The sequence below is a fragment of the Echinops telfairi genome, unplaced genomic scaffold, assembly GCF_000313985.2.
Source record: "Echinops telfairi isolate 266 unplaced genomic scaffold, ASM31398v2 ScPeMD7_7458;HRSCAF=8496, whole genome shotgun sequence".
Classification (NCBI taxonomy): domain Eukaryota; kingdom Metazoa; phylum Chordata; class Mammalia; order Afrosoricida; family Tenrecidae; genus Echinops; species Echinops telfairi.
In genome coordinates this window covers 23,716,097-23,730,851 of record NW_022111358.1, presented here as the reverse complement: position 1 = coordinate 23,730,851, position 14,755 = coordinate 23,716,097, and the positions used below count along the sequence as shown (strand labels likewise).

At 60.9% G+C, this 14,755-nt stretch overlaps 1 protein-coding gene across 1 annotated transcript in view; it reads right to left on the bottom strand.

Moving 5' to 3' along the window:
- The window catches only part of SAMD14 (sterile alpha motif domain containing 14), a gene marked incomplete at its 5' end in the record, with an annotated part of 35,270 nt that overhangs the window by 18,412 nt on the left and 2,103 nt on the right, over nt 1-14,755 (bottom strand). Inside the window, 8 exons of the mRNA XM_045299311.1 lie at nt 4,393-4,489; nt 4,740-4,969; nt 7,130-7,183; nt 7,291-7,443; nt 7,736-7,871; nt 9,266-9,370; nt 11,384-11,504; nt 12,859-12,991. Of these exons, the coding sequence (XP_045155246.1) occupies nt 4,393-4,489; nt 4,740-4,969; nt 7,130-7,183; nt 7,291-7,443; nt 7,736-7,871; nt 9,266-9,370; nt 11,384-11,504; nt 12,859-12,991 (1,029 nt within the window). The remainder of the gene's footprint in view (nt 1-4,392; nt 4,490-4,739; nt 4,970-7,129; nt 7,184-7,290; nt 7,444-7,735; nt 7,872-9,265; nt 9,371-11,383; nt 11,505-12,858; nt 12,992-14,755) is intronic.

The following is a 14,755-nucleotide window of genomic DNA, read 5'->3' as shown; positions in this document are numbered from 1 at the left end:
CCGGGCCGGGCCGGGCCGTCGGGGCTCGAGGTCCAGCCCCTGAGCACCGAGGAAGGGGAGCCCCTCCTAAACCTAGTGCTGGGGGTGGCAGGTGATCCGGGGATTCCCGGAGGTGTGGGTAGGCAGAGTGTGCCCGTGGGGCTTGGAATGGGTTGGGAAGGGGACGGCGAGGTGGGCTTGCCTTTCGTCTGTACAAGCCATGAATCAAAAACAACCCACATTTGCATGTTGGGAAGAACCTGCTGGCCTCTTTGTGGCGAAAGGAGGGGCGAGGGCGGCCTGAAGGCAGGGAGACCCCGCAGGAGACTGCGCGCGTGAAAACGTAAAGTCGAATGGAGAACCGGTCAGGAGGGAGAACTGAAGAGGTGGACCATTAGGAGACCCAGCTGGGGACGGACTAGCAGGAGGGGGAGGGGTCAGGATGGTTGCCGGTTCGTCCTGGAGGAGGAGCCGGTTGGAGGTGGGGGTGGATGAGATCAGACTTGGACCTGGTGAGATTACGGTCAGCCAGTCAGCCAGGGGCCCTACTGTAATAATCAGCTGCTAGCTACCATAAGGCGAGGGCTTAGATTGTGCCAGGCTCTGCCCTAAGCGCGCTTCTGGGATGATTGATCCAGCCTCACAATAAGCCGATGAGGCAGGTGTTTCTACAACTCTGATTTTCAGCAGAGAAAACGGAGGCTTTAGAAGAGCCGCTTGTTTGAGTAAGTGATGGAGTTGGCTAAGGAGGCCCAGAGCTGAAGGGACACTGTCCATTGCCTCTGAGAGGCAGCTTGAGACAGGATGTGGTTGGGTTCCTTTAGACCCCTGGCCGTCCTGCCCTCTGGAGCAGATCCGAACTGTTCCATGGGGTTTCTTATGCCGGTGGTTCAAACTTCGAACCTTTCAGTTAGCATCTTAGTGATTAACCACTGCCCTATCGGGCTGCAGGAGGGGGTAGGATAGCCTTTGAGGATTGAAAAGAATCAAGGTGACCTATGGGAGTTTGGGACTCTCTGGATGTCTTCAGAATCTTCTGGACCGTGGGTACTGCAGAGATCTGGGGAGCGGATAACATCTATGGGAGACAGGCTGCATCCGGGTCTTTAGTTATCACAGAGCGTGCATCTGAGATCTGGGCTGGAACAATTTACTTTAACGCACTATGGATCCCAAAGGGTTGGGGAGATGGTGGGAGGGTCGGTGCTGGGGGTGTCTGTGAAAGGGTTCTGCTGGACTAGGATCTGGGAGGAACCCCTGTTCCTATCGTCCATGGTGTCTGATGGCTCCCTGCTCCCTAGAACTAGGCAGGTGACAAAGCTGTGTGCCCACAACCAGGATAGCCCATAGTCACTCAACACTGCCCCAAACAAGGCATCTATCATGGGGAGCCACATGCCAGGCCTGAGAAACACACAGTGTCTGCGGCCATCACACACTCAGGCTTAAACATGGGTGGCTGCTTGGCTAACCCTTTGGAACATCCATACAACGTACCACGTGCTTTCCTCAAAGCCCCTCATCTAGTGCACAGGACAGATGAGGCAGCAGGACCCTCCCGGGGTGAGAAGCCATGAGGGTTGTGGTGAGGGCTTCTGCTGGTTTGACTGGCGCTAAGCATCAGAAAATTCATTTCTTAGATGTCGTGGCTGGGTTTCTAAAGCGAGACCAGCAACCTTTCGTCTTCGATGTGACTGGTAATTCTGGAGCCATGGTCTGTGACCTTGTGGTTTGAAGGCCTCTGGTTCTGTTATCCAGTTACCTGTCTCCAGCATCCCCAGAGCTTCAGTGTTCCGAAAATGACCCACTTGGAAGAGATGTTTAAGAAGCATGGTCACCATTCCCAGGATCCCAGATGGGGAGCAGCAGCACTGGAATGACCCTAGACGTAGCCCTGAGATGTAGCACTGCGGTTTGAACGGAAAGCCAAGAATTTGGTCTGACGTGAAGGAAGCCCATGTAATAGAGCCATCCCCCAGGGAGTGGATGCCTCAGGAGATAGTGAGCTATCACTGGGAATACTGACAGAAGCCACTTATCTTGGATAGTGTCAGGGACTCACCAAGATGACTTTTAACAGGCCTGATGTTAAAACGTTCATTCTTTAGGGCAAAGGGAGGAGAGAATTCCCTTGGGGGCCAGGCTCTGAATGCAAGTACCTTTGAATTCATTTTCTCCCACAGAGACAGACCACCACTCAGGGCAAGGAAGGATGGTGCTGGGACTGGCCAGTGGCACTTTACCAAAGCTGGTCCCCTAGAACCTGGCACCCTGACCCCTTAGTGTTAGAGCCTGTGTCAGCAAGCAAACCTTTGATCTTCTGGGTACCTCAAGCAAACATACTTCATGCTCTGAGGCATCATCTTAACCACATCTAACCCATCTTTTGGAACTCTCTAGAAACTCCCATCCTGCCCACGAAAAGACTAGATTAAATCATAGGTGATGAGGGGGGGATTGTAGCAGAGGACATCTGCTGGCACGGGGAGCAGTTGAACGGTGCCGAAAGACACCCCCCCACCCACCAGGGCAGAGACCACACTGGTGGAAGTAGGTAGTGCTGTGCAGACAGCATCCTGACCCCTTCCCCCTGCTCCAGCGCATCAAGAAATCAGGCAAGGGGCTCTGGGGGGGGCGCTGCTTTTATGGGGACGACCTGACAGAAGGGCATGGTCCGTACAAAACCGGGAACAATACATACATATATATATATATTATGTACAGAGACGAGGTCCCTCCGAGCAGGATGGGGGTGGACCGGAAGTGCCCTCAGCGCGCCAGTCTGGCTCCGCCCCCTCCATCAGCCAGGATGAGGGGGGTGAAGTGCAGAGGCCAGGCCAAGGCCAGCAGAGAGACAGCCAACTCTTCAAGGGGTGGGGAGCACATGGGGGGGGTGGTGGGACGACAAGTGGGGTGGAGGCGGAAGAAATACTGACGGATGGCATGGTCTATTTACAGGGGGCAGGGTAAGTCAAAACAGATGGGTGGTCTGTTTTTAGAAAATGAGCAAAAAACTCAAGCATGGGGCAATAGGAAGGAGCAAAATGAGAGATTGATTCTGAAAGGGGAGGGGACCTGGGGGGGGTCTCACCTCCCTTGGTCCAAGCCCCAATTTGGGGTCTGAGTGGGGAAAGGGTGTAGATTTCACTCAAAGTAGGCTGCCAACTGGTGGCCTGGTCTCCGTAGGATGAGCACTGGGCGGCTCCCCTCCAAACAGTGGGGGGCGAGGACGGGATTGGAGCCTTTAGCACAGGGCTTCCGGGTATCCTCAACTCCCCCCTCCTGTGAGGCAGCCAAGAGAGAGAAATGTTCCTGGTGTCTGACCAGGCTGGGCCTCTGTGGCCAGGCCCCTAAGCTGGCTGATGCCCTCTCATCCTGGCATTCCCAGGCCTGGCCAGGGTTACTGCCCACCCCCCACCCCCTGGGCCCCAGAGCAGTTTTCTGGAGTGGGTTATGGCTATTTGGCACCTGGGGGAGGGGAGGCACAAGGAGAATGAGGGCTGCAGCCCCCAGAAAGGGGGAGCTGGGGACCAGGTGTCCTGGACTCCCCTTTTTCCACCCTCACTTTGTTTTCCCCAAAGGACAAGTGAGGAATCAGTGCAGGGCCAGGCCCAGCCTCGGGCTCTGGAGTGGACCCTAGCCCTCCTGGGAGGGGGAACAGACACTGGAGGGGGTGCAGAGGCAGGCCCCCCTGCCCCCAAGCAGGAGGGTCAGAATGCAAGAGACAATACAATGATTGGAGGAAGGGTGCTGGGGGGAGGGGGCGAATGACCCAGAAGGTCAAGTCTCAAGTTGAGGCCCAGGAGCCCGGTAGGCGGGGAGCAGCCTCCAGTTGTTCAGGTGCTGGGAGAGCCCCCAGCCCCATTCCAGTCCAGAGACAAAGGCTGGAGGTGGTTAAGTCTGGCAGTTCGGTCTGCAGGTCCTGTGTCGGTCCACCACCCAGGCCAGCCCTCGGCATCCCACAGCCTCTGTGCCTCAGCCCCGTGGGGCAAGCAGGGAGCTGCCCTTCCAGCCATCTGTATGCCCAAACCCCCGTAAGGGGGCCTGTGGTGTGGGCCCTCTGGTCCCTGATGCTGGGGGAGGTGGGGTGGAGGGGACGGGGGAGTTGGGGCACCTGTCCCCAGGCCGGTAGGGGGCGGGGCAGAGGATGAAGGATGGGAGGGAGGACGACGGGAGAGGGTTGATTCTTGTCCAGTCAGGAAATGGTCCGGTTTAAGTAGAATTGGAATTCCTCAGTGTGTGCAGGTTTCCTTCCAGTTCAGAGATCTAGAGAGAGAGAGAGAGAGAGAGAGAGAGAGGCACTCAGGCCTGGGCCTGGTTTTGCCCTGCTCCCCTCCCTTCAGAACCTTCCCTGCTGTTCCTCCCTCAGGCAGGCTGCCCCCCCCCACACACCGCCCCAGGGGCTGGGGCTACCTTGTCCAGGAGCTTGTCCATCTCCTCCTTCCTAGCCAACTCGGACTCCTCCAGGACCCTACGCTGCGCTGTCTCCTTTTTCAGGAACTCGATCTCCCTGGGGAGAGGGGGTGGGAAGAGATGTGTCCTAGGCAGCCTTGTGTGCCTCCTCCTTCAGGTCTCCCCAGAGCTCTGGAGCCTGGCCCTGTGCTGGCCAGCACTGGTGCCCGAGGCATGCAGAGCCAGGCGCCAACACCATGGGGCCTGCCAGCTTCATCAGGACTCCCTGCCTCCCTGCTTGTTAGGCTCCCCAATGCTCCCCGTCTCCACCTCTACCCAGCAACCCAATTCTCTCCCCGCCCCCATACTTCTGCTGGTAGTCCTTGATGAGCCGCTTGGCCTTGCTGTACTTCCGTTCCAGGGCCTGGTACTGAGCCTGGGTCTCCCGCAGGTGCTCGTCCACCGCCTGGCACAGGCTCTGGGCCTCCCCCCAGTAGCCCTCCAGCTTCTCCATGCGCTCCTTGTTCTCCTCCACGCTCTGCTCCAGCTGGGCCTTCTCCAGCCGCCACCGCCCCTTCTCCTGCTCCAGGCCCTGCAGCTGAGGGGGAGGAGCGGCCCTGGGTGAGTGGGGTCAGGGGGCGCCACCCGCCCACCTGTCCTGGCCCTGGGGCGCAGGCCTCTGGGGGACCCCTGAGGATCTGGAGGACCCCAACTAACTCTCTGACTGAGCCAGAGGCCTGAGGCCCAGACAGGAAGGGGGCAGGCCCTCCTTCCTTGACCTTGCAGGGAGGGTCGGTCTCTGGCCTGGCACCCGGTCCCTAGCTCTGTGACTGGAGACGAGGTGGCTTCTGTCTCAAGCCTTCCATCTGTGAAATGGGAATGGTAATACCCCTTCTCGGGCTCGCAAGGGCTGCAGGGAGCTGCCAGTAGGAGAGAGCAGGGGGAGCAAGGGGCCTTGTGTGCACAGCACCCCCTCTGGCCAGTCCCTGCTCCCGAGGCTTCCTCAACACTCCTAGCTCCTCTCCCAGCTCCTAGACCCCCAGGGTCCTCCCCACCCCACCAGTACTGGCTCACTGTCTCCCACACCACCCCTGGGTGGTTCTGAGCAAATCCGAGCTTCAGCTCTACCTCACTCCCTCTCCAGCCTGACCCCCAGCGCCCCCAACGACGACCCTATCCAGAGCCGATACCCCATCCTCACAAATCCATGCCTCCCTTCCTGACTTGCTCACCACCATCTCGCAGTCACCCGAGGCCCCAGCCTCACAGCCCTGCAGGTCACCCCGGCTTTGTCGACAGTAAAATCTCTTGCGTTCCAGGCCCCCGCCACATGCACCTCTACTGACATACCTCAGGGCCTCTGCATGTGCTGTTCCCTACCTGGACCATCCCATCCGCCCTCCCCCTGCCCAGTTTTCCCCATTAGCTCATGTCCAGCCCTCTGCTCCCATCTCACTCTAGGGTAACCTCCTCTAGGGTCCCCACCCCCTGGCCTATCCCTGGCTGCATGGGCACCTCTGCTCCAGGAGTGCAGAAACCGGGGCCCTCCTCCGAGGGCCCTCCCCCACGGCAACAGCCCAGCCACTGCCAAGCAGGCTGCACACTGCACATGGCTGGCTCCAGCCTACCACAGTACCTGGTACCTAGATGGTTCCCCCAAAATATGTACAAATTGAGTGTGATGCAACCTTGGATCTGTCCCCCACGTGCAGCCGACACCCAAGAAGGATGCATGTGAAGTCAGCCTGTAAAATACATTATCCTCCCTTTCTGCCTGTACTTGGTGCATTCCTGGGCCACCCTGCCTGGACCTTGCCTGAGCCCAGTTCTGCCCATCCTCATGCCCTTCCCAGGCCGGGGCCCTCTGTCCACAAAACCAAGGCCAGAGTCCTCAGGGACATCCAGCCTTCCTCCCCCACCTGCACAGCCGGTCAGGCCCCCGGGGTCCTACTCCACCGCTGCTGACAGCATCCTCCTGCTTCCTCAGCTCTCCAGACCTGCTGCCCCACCACGGCTCGGCCTGACTCTCCTCTGTACGTGTGTGAGGGGGGAGTGAAGCTGTGTCAGTGTGGACTCACGGTCACTGTGTTCCTCCCTGCCACCATGGAAGCCCCATGTTCAGTGTCTACACCCCAGCATGGGCCTGGTTCACATTTTTAAAACGAAGTCTGTGGATCCCCATGTCTGTGAGCTTGTTGTCACCTAATAGTCTTACGTGGGTGTCTGTATGTGGCACACAGCCATGTGTGCATGTATATTGTGTGTGTCACATGACTCTCCCCCTAAGGGTCTGCATGAAGGCCCTGCTTGTGCGCCTCCCAGCAGACCTGAGCTGGGCTGGGGCACCGGTGTGTGGTCACATGATGCTGCCTCTGCAGAGGCATGGGTTCTAGGTCAGGCCCGGTCCCGGCTGGAGGAGCCAGTGCAGGCATAGCTGGGGAGCTGCTTCATGTTGCTGGGCCTACAGGTAGCAGACACCCGTGAGTCAGTCTGAACACACATGGGGACATCTACGGTGTGACTTGCTCGACACTGCTCAGTCCTGTAGGTGTACATCCTCCTTGAACCTGAGTAACAGAGCCAGGGAGCGGCAAGGCAGGGAACGGCTAGAGTTCATAAGCCCACCTCAGAAGGCTTGCTCTGTCCCTGCCGGTGGGTGGTATCTGGGCGTCGGCATGTGCGGGTGCGAGGGGATCCTATCCTTCATGCCCCCAGGCCCCTTGCCCCCCAACATGCACGCGCACGCAGGGACACACACCTTTCTTTTCAGCTGCTGGATCTCGGCCTCTGTCACCGCGTGCTTTATCTGGAGCTGTGGGACAGCAGGGCAGCACTCAGCTCCGGGTGGGGTAGGCAGGCTGGAGGGCAGCGGCTGGTCGGTCGTGGCCTTCCCCACCCGGGGACCCCCGCTCATCCCACCTCCTTGAACTTATGCACCAGCTTCTCGGGCTCCATGTCCACGGGGGACAGCGCGTCCTCGTTCTCCGCCAGCTCGAACACCTCGATGGCCATCTCGCCCCCCGGGAACGTGGGGCTCAGCTCCTCGTCCTCATCCGTGGCATACTCCCCGGTCTGCAAGGCAGACAGGGTGCTGCAGCCGCAGCCTCCCACCTCCACCTCGGCCCAGGGCTCCGGCCTGTCCCGCCTCCCTCCCCACAGCCTATGCACACCTGAAGAGGCGGCATCCCCTCTCCCATGAGGGGTCCCCTAGGCCAGGCCCAGTGCTTCCCCGGCCGCTGGGTGGGGGTGGGGGTCCCACAAGGCAAGTGGATGTGACTCCTCCTACCAGGGAAGAGTGTGGCAGAGGGGCGCTGCAAGGCCTCGTCTAGTCACCAGGGGGCGAGCACACCCCCAGCCTGCCTACCTCCTCGTCGTCCTCCCCATACTGGGAGTATCTCTGCTCCATCATCTCCCGCTGCCAGCGCTCCTGTTCTAGGGTCTGCTGGATGAGCTGGGCCACCTCGCTCTGTTCTCCTGGCCGCTCCCGACCGATCATAAACCTGTGGGAGGCGCCAGCATCAGCACCCCCGTGCCTGGCTGCCCGGTTGGTACTGCCCTCCCTCCCCAAATCAAAACCCAGACATCCAGTTGATTCACATTCATAGTGACCCACATAGTGACCCCCGAGGGCCATGCAGACCTGCCCTGTGGGGTCCCAAGGCGGCACACCGCGGTGGAAGCAGACTGCCACATCGTTGGCCCGTGGATCAGCTGGTGGGTTTCAACCACCAAACTTTCCGTGGGCAGTTGGGTGATTTTACCACTGAGCCACCAGGGTGCACGGCTAGACCTTCTCAACCAGAAACTGCTGTGGGGCTTACTGTAACCCCACAGGGCAGAGTAGAATTGCTCCACGCGGGTCCCCAGACGGTAAAGCTTTACAGGAGTCTCCAGCCTCATCTTCGGCTCACGCATCAGCTGGTGGGTTTGAACCGCCAACAGTGTAGTTAGCAGCCCAGCATGGAACCCTCCCCCAGAAGGTAAGATGAGAGGGCTGGTCCAGAGGCGCAGAGAACATCAATAATGAACAGGGGAGCCGAGGTCCTGCTGGGTTTCCTTCCCAAGGGAGGCAAGGCAGGAAGGGCCACCAGCCCACCTGGCCAGTTTGGGGAACCAATTGTCCAGTTTTGCCAGCTAAGCTTCATTGCAGGGCTGGAAGGCCATAGTCCTGGGTGGCCCACCCAGGGTGCTCACTGGCCCCTGGGCAGAGGCTGGGGTATGACCCACCCCTTGAGGCTGGGCTGAAGGGGTGTAGCTGGGGTCTGTTCCAAGCTTCTGAGCTTCAGGAAGGGGTGGGACGATGGTGACCGGAGATTAGGATGGAGAGGAAATAGTGGAACTTCCAGGTAGTAGCCCCTCCTCCCCATGAACACCCACATCCTGTTTCCCTCCACCACCCTTTCCTGGGGGTAAGCACCCCCTTTGAGGGGTGGGGAGTGACCCCTGGATGCTATGCAAGAGATGAAGGGGGCACAGGGAGCTGCTGAGCCACATGCAGGAGGAGAGGGAGCTCCCAGGATGACAAGGGGCTGGGGAGGAGGGACAGAAGCTTCCGATGCAGGCCCCGAGATGGAGAGCTGCCTCCTGGTGCATCTCGGATCTTCCCCCAAATTAGTTGGGAGGCAGGGGAGGAGGGAATGTTTGTATCAGTGACAGAACAGCCCACTTGGGCAGCGAGCCCAGGGCCTGCCTGGTTGGCACAGGGCTGGTCGCTAGTAGCGGGCAGAGAGCTCTGGGGTGGAAAGGCAGGTCAGGGCAAGGGATTGTGGGACAGCAATGCCTGCAGGCCGGGAGTCAGTAGAACTGTGAGTTGGGCTGAATCAGAACACTGCCCAGGCATAGGCAAGGGGAGCAGAATGGCCCGTGGGTGCTGAGTCCCCCCACCCCCCCTCACCGCACTCGGCCTTTGGTGTTCCGGAGCACGGAGGCTGCGAAGCTCTGGGTCACGCCCACCAGGCTCGTCCCATCTACCTCCACCAGCAGGTCGTTCACCTGGATCCTAAGGAAAGCAACAGGCGATGAAAGGGGTCAGGGAAGGGGTCACAAGGGAAGCCGTGGAACCGGGCTCAAGCTGGCTCCTCCCATCAGAAACCTGGGGCTTGGTGCCCGCAGGGGCCTGGTACTTGGTTCATCTGCATACATGCGTGAGGTCAGAGGGCGGGGCACCAGCCAGGCCTAGCTGTGTGTGTAGGAGGGGCACTTGTGCAAGGGACATGGAAGCAGGCATCCCGGGCCAGAAGGGGTGCAGACACACTTCTTCCCCCGTCACCCCTGACAGAGGGGTCTGACATCCACAGCCCCCACCCCAGCCCACGCACCGGAGCACGCACACATGGTGGCTGAAGCCTGAATCCAGAGACATTCTCCCAAAGGCTGAGATGCGTGCCACACACGCTCTGGCATGCACACACAGTCCCATTCCCTAGGGCTGCCTCCGCCCAGTGCATACTCCCCCACACACTGCACAGGGTGACAGGTTGGGGTGGCCTGCCTGGCCAGATGAGGGGCTGCAGGTGGCGGGGGGAGCCTCGGCGGTCCTGCTCCTCCTCTCCCACCCCCCTTGGTGCTCCAGGCCTGCGTGCGGGGCCCTGCGGGATGGAGGAAATGGCTCAACAGCGCACACCACACTTCTGTGGGGGCGCAAGCTCGCGGTGCACGCACAAAGCATCACATGCGCCAAGTCCCTAAGTACACGCCCCGCCCCCCTTCCCAAAGAGCCAGCAGGCGAGCAGGGAAGGTTCTAGAAAGTTCAAATCAGGAGCTGTGTGTGTGTTGTGGGGGTGGAAGGGCATAAAGAGCAGGACAGTTACCTTTCCCCTTTCCTGCCCCTACCCACACTGCCTGGGCACAACAGGCAGAAGCCCCCGGTTAGGCAGCTCTACCTCCGGAAACTCGGCCTCCAACCTCAGACACCCAGGCTTCCCTCTGCCAGGCACCACCACCACCGGCACCTCGCCAAACTCCCTGAACTCGCTGCCACCGAGTCGATGCCAACCCACAGCGACGCCCTACGATGGGGCAGAACTGCCCCCGTGGGTTCTGAGATGGGAACTCTTACAGGAGCGACCAGCCTCATCTTTCTCCCATGCAGTGGCTAGTGGTTTCAAACTGCTGACCTTGTGGTAAGCAGCTCAACCCTGCCGGCAACTCCTGCTCACAACAAGCCTGGGGGTGGTATGCCCTGAAGCCTTGTCCCTTCCTGGCGCGTGCGCGCGCGCGCGCGCGCACACACACACACACACACACACACACACACACCACAAAAGAGCCAGCAGAGAGGTAGCTGGCTGCCCAGGACTCCAGCTTACTCTCCTGTCCCTCAAACCCACAGTCCTCACCCCCTTGCAGCCAGAGGTGTTAACACATGTGCCCCCAGGCAAGGCCTGCCCACCAGGCACAGCCCCAACAGGAAGAACAGGCCCCCTGCTCTCCTAGCCTGTGGGTCCACACCTGGGTCCCTTGCCAGTCACCTGCCTGCTCCCATTCCGGCTAGGACCTCTTCCCCAGTCCGATGGCCTTGGCCCCTCCTCCTCCCCCTTCAGACCTTGGCTCAGAGGCCACTTCCGCCAGGCAGCCTTTCCCGACACCCAGCTAGGCTATCCCGGCACCGCCATATCTCTGCCCCAGGGCTGTTTCCTGTGTCCACCTGTTTCATGCATGCTCGCTCAGGGCACGGTCCAGCAGTGACAGTCAGAGGTCAGGGTGGGTTCAATGAACAAAGGCAGACTTGGCTGTGGCCCGGCCAGGCCGGCAGCCCCCTGCCTCCCCAGCAACAATGGGCCCAGGACACTCGGCACCAGGGCAAGGCAGGTTTCCTTGCCCTCTCGGAATCCCCAGCCGCTGGAAGCACTCCAGGCCCGCAGTGCTCCCCGGAGACTGAAGCCCACGCGCAGAGCACCCCGGTCTCCTAGGTGACAGCCACCCCTAGGCTGTGGCACAGCCCGCAGACAGGACGACCATGAGAAGGACAGCTGGTGGGGGGTGGGGCGGGGAGGGGCGTGGAAGGCTGTACCTGCCGTCCCGGTGGGCTGCGCCGCCCTCCGTCACGGTCTTGACGAAAATGCCCAGCTTCTCCAGACCCATGTCCGCCCCGGCCCCCATGCCGATGATGCTGATGCCCAGGCCCTCGGAGTCTGTGGAGCAGAGGGGCAGTTGAATGCCAGGGGAGAGAGAGGGTGGTGAGGAGCTCCAGACCGGGCCGCAGGGGTGGAGTGAGATGCCCCAGCCTTCTCCCCTTCTCCCAGGATGGCCCATAACTGGGAAGGGGCAGTTCCTGCCCAGCCCTTTGCCAAACCCACCGGGATGGCTCCAGTCACCACCCAAAGGGCTGGTGAGCAAGAGTTGGCTGAGGGGCAGGGCTGGCAGCTCCGGCGTGTACAGTGAGGGCAGGGTGGGCTGTGTGGTTGAGATGTGGATGGGGTGGTGGCGGCGGCTATTTGGGAAGGTGGAGGGTCATGGGGTGGGGACAGTGAGGGATGAGGCCATGATGGGGTGGTGGGCTCTAGGGTCCCGATGGGGTGGTGGTGGCCGGGGAGGGCCATGGTCCTGAGCCTCGTTTTCGTCCCACCTCAAGGCAGCCTTTGCACTCACAGCTCCAATGGCCAGACCTCCCGGTTTTCGCTCCTGAGGCTCATGCCCTTGCACATACCTGGCCGTTTCATGGGCGCCTGACATCTGAACTCAGGATCTTCTCTGGACAAACTGGCTCACCCACCACTCCCTCACTGGGAAGGGCACCACTACCCACCGGCTGCCAAGCCTGGGCCTCACCTGGATTCCTCTCTCCCTGGCAGCCCCTGCCCCTGAGCCAAACACCCAGGAGTCCCTGTCTTGGAGTACCTGGAAAGTGCCCCCACTGACATCACTCCAGCCCATCCCCCGTGATCCCTCTCCCCACACATAGGGGGGGGAGGCGGTTCTTTCTGCAACACCCTTCGGCTAGGGGTGGCAGGGGCTGTTGTGTACACAGGCAAGGGACAGTGTGGTTATGGTGGGGCTCTGACGGGGAAGGGGCAGTGGTCACACCTCCCGGGGGTTTCTAGTCCATCTTAGCAAAAATACCATGCTCTTTACATGGCCCTACGGGTCCATTTGCACACCCCTCCTCCCCGCCCTGTCAGAGCACCTCAGGGTGGGCTCCATGGCCTGTGAAAGTTGTGTCCGTGCCCGAGGGCAGAAGGCAGGCCTCAGTGCCCACCGTGGCATGTCCAGGACACAGCTCAGGGCCCTGAGCAGAAATGAGCATGTTAACTGACGATCAAAGCATGTTCCATAGCAGGGTGGGTGGCAGGTGTGAGCCTGTACTGGATCGGAGACCATGTGTGGCTGCCGGGCATTGACGAGGGATGGGCTGGGCAAGGCTGCCAAGGGGCGGGGCAGGAAGGAGAAGCCACAAGGCTCTGTGGAAGCCAAGGGCACAGGGCAAAGCTGGCTCCAGGGGTGGCCAAGGCAGCCCCATCCATGCCCTGGCCCGGCCCCTGACCTCACCTTTCTCCAGCTCCACAGGGAACAGCTCCAGCCTCTCCACCCGCTTCTCCAGCTCGTACTCAGCCGAGGCCGCCATGGGGTCCACATCCTCGTTGCGCCGGTCGTAGTCCTCGTTGGAGTAGGTGCTGAACACCTGTTGGGGGACGGGCTCCTCAGAGAGGCCTTGGAAAGCAGGGGAGCCGGCCCCCACAGAGTCACCTGCCTCCCTGACCTACCCCAGACAGGCCTGCCAGGATGCCTCAGCCAGCCCTGGGGCTGACCCCACTCTGAGATCCTGGGCCAGTGGCTCTGAGGTCTGGAGGCCCTGGGGCAGGGAGAGAAAGGGCCACCCTGGCCACTTGGCCTGGTCCCCCTGTCATGGGTCCTCTCTGAGTCTGAAGTGGGAAGAGGGTAAGGAAAGCGGCCCTGGAGAAGTGGTCAGCCTCAGCTTGGCCACGGCAGGTGGAGAGGACAGGAGAGATGAACTGGACACAGGGGCGACAGCAGCCGGCAGAGGAAGGAACAGACTGAGCAGGGAAGAGGGGAAGGGGAGGGGGGGAGGACAGAAGATGCTGGAGGATGCCAGATGGGGAGGGAGGGGAGCTGTGTGAGACGTGGGGAGTGGGGCTAGGGATGTGGCTGGAAGATGCAGTGAGGAATCCGGGGGCCCAGCTCTGAACCGGAAGTCAAATGCTGGGCACGGGGCATGAGAAGGGCAGCCCCCAGACTCCCCAGCCTACGTCCTCACTTGCTATGCACCAGCAGGCCCAGGCAGATGCACAGGGACCAGAACTCTGGGGAGAGCAAGCCGGGGAGATGGCAACCCTGCTCCCCTCCCCACACACAGCATCTCGGGCCCTGGTGAGCCCTGCACCCCATTCCTCTGCAGTCTCCCAGTCCCTGTGTCTCTCAGCAACAAAGGGAATCTCCGGCATCCCACCCCCACCCCACCCCCACTCTCCCCTGTATTGCAGGGAGGATAGGGCAGGGGCAGGGTGGGAGTGCCTAATTCTGAGCCCAGGCAGGGGTGCCCCCACGGGGGTGGGGGCGGGGGGTGTTAGTGAGCACCGTGATGTGTTCGTGCTTCACTGCCTGCATAGACAGGTTGGCACCACTCAGAGCCAGAAGGGGGTGAGCAGGGTGGGGAATGCTCCTTCGGACGTCTGAGGCCAAAGGCCTAAGGAGTAAGGAGGCCTGGGCTCCTTCGAGGGGTACCCTGTCAGCAGAGTACTAGGTGTCCCAGCCTCTCAGCCCCACCCCCATCCCCTGACCACCCAGCCACAGGCCCTCTACCACCAGCCAGGGCTGGAAGGGATGTGAAGCGTGCCTGGGAGGGGCCGTGTGGTCACTTAACTCAGTCCCCTCCATTTCGAGACAGCACAGCCACTAGGGCCCAGGCCCCTCAACATGTGGTCAGCGGCCCTCAGGCCTTCCTGTGCCCCCACCCCCAATCCCAAGGTCCTGGAGGAAGGGACTGCTCATTTGCACCCAGTCCAGAGCTGCCAGGGCAGGTTTCCAAGGTCACACAGGCCAGACAGCAGGAAGGCAGGATGAGGCTGTACCCAACTGGGTTCTGGGGGGTGGGTTACTCCCTGCCACATATGTGCCCCAAGGGCCTTGCAAGCCTGGACACCAACCCCCAACTGGCCCACTTTTACACCAGCATCTCCTGACCCTTGCCCTCTGTTCAAGCACCAAGTACCACACAGCTGTCAGTCTTTGTGGTCTCCAGTCCCACCCCCGCCACACAGAGACACCACCAGACAATACACCACGACCATCAGAACACAATCCCAGGCTGCCCTCTCCATCCTGCACCCTGCAGAAGCCCAGGCCTGGGGCCAGGGACCACCTGTCACCCCTCTCCAGGTGTCTGCCTATCAGGGGTTCTTCAAGCCTCTGCTCACAGCCCCAGGGG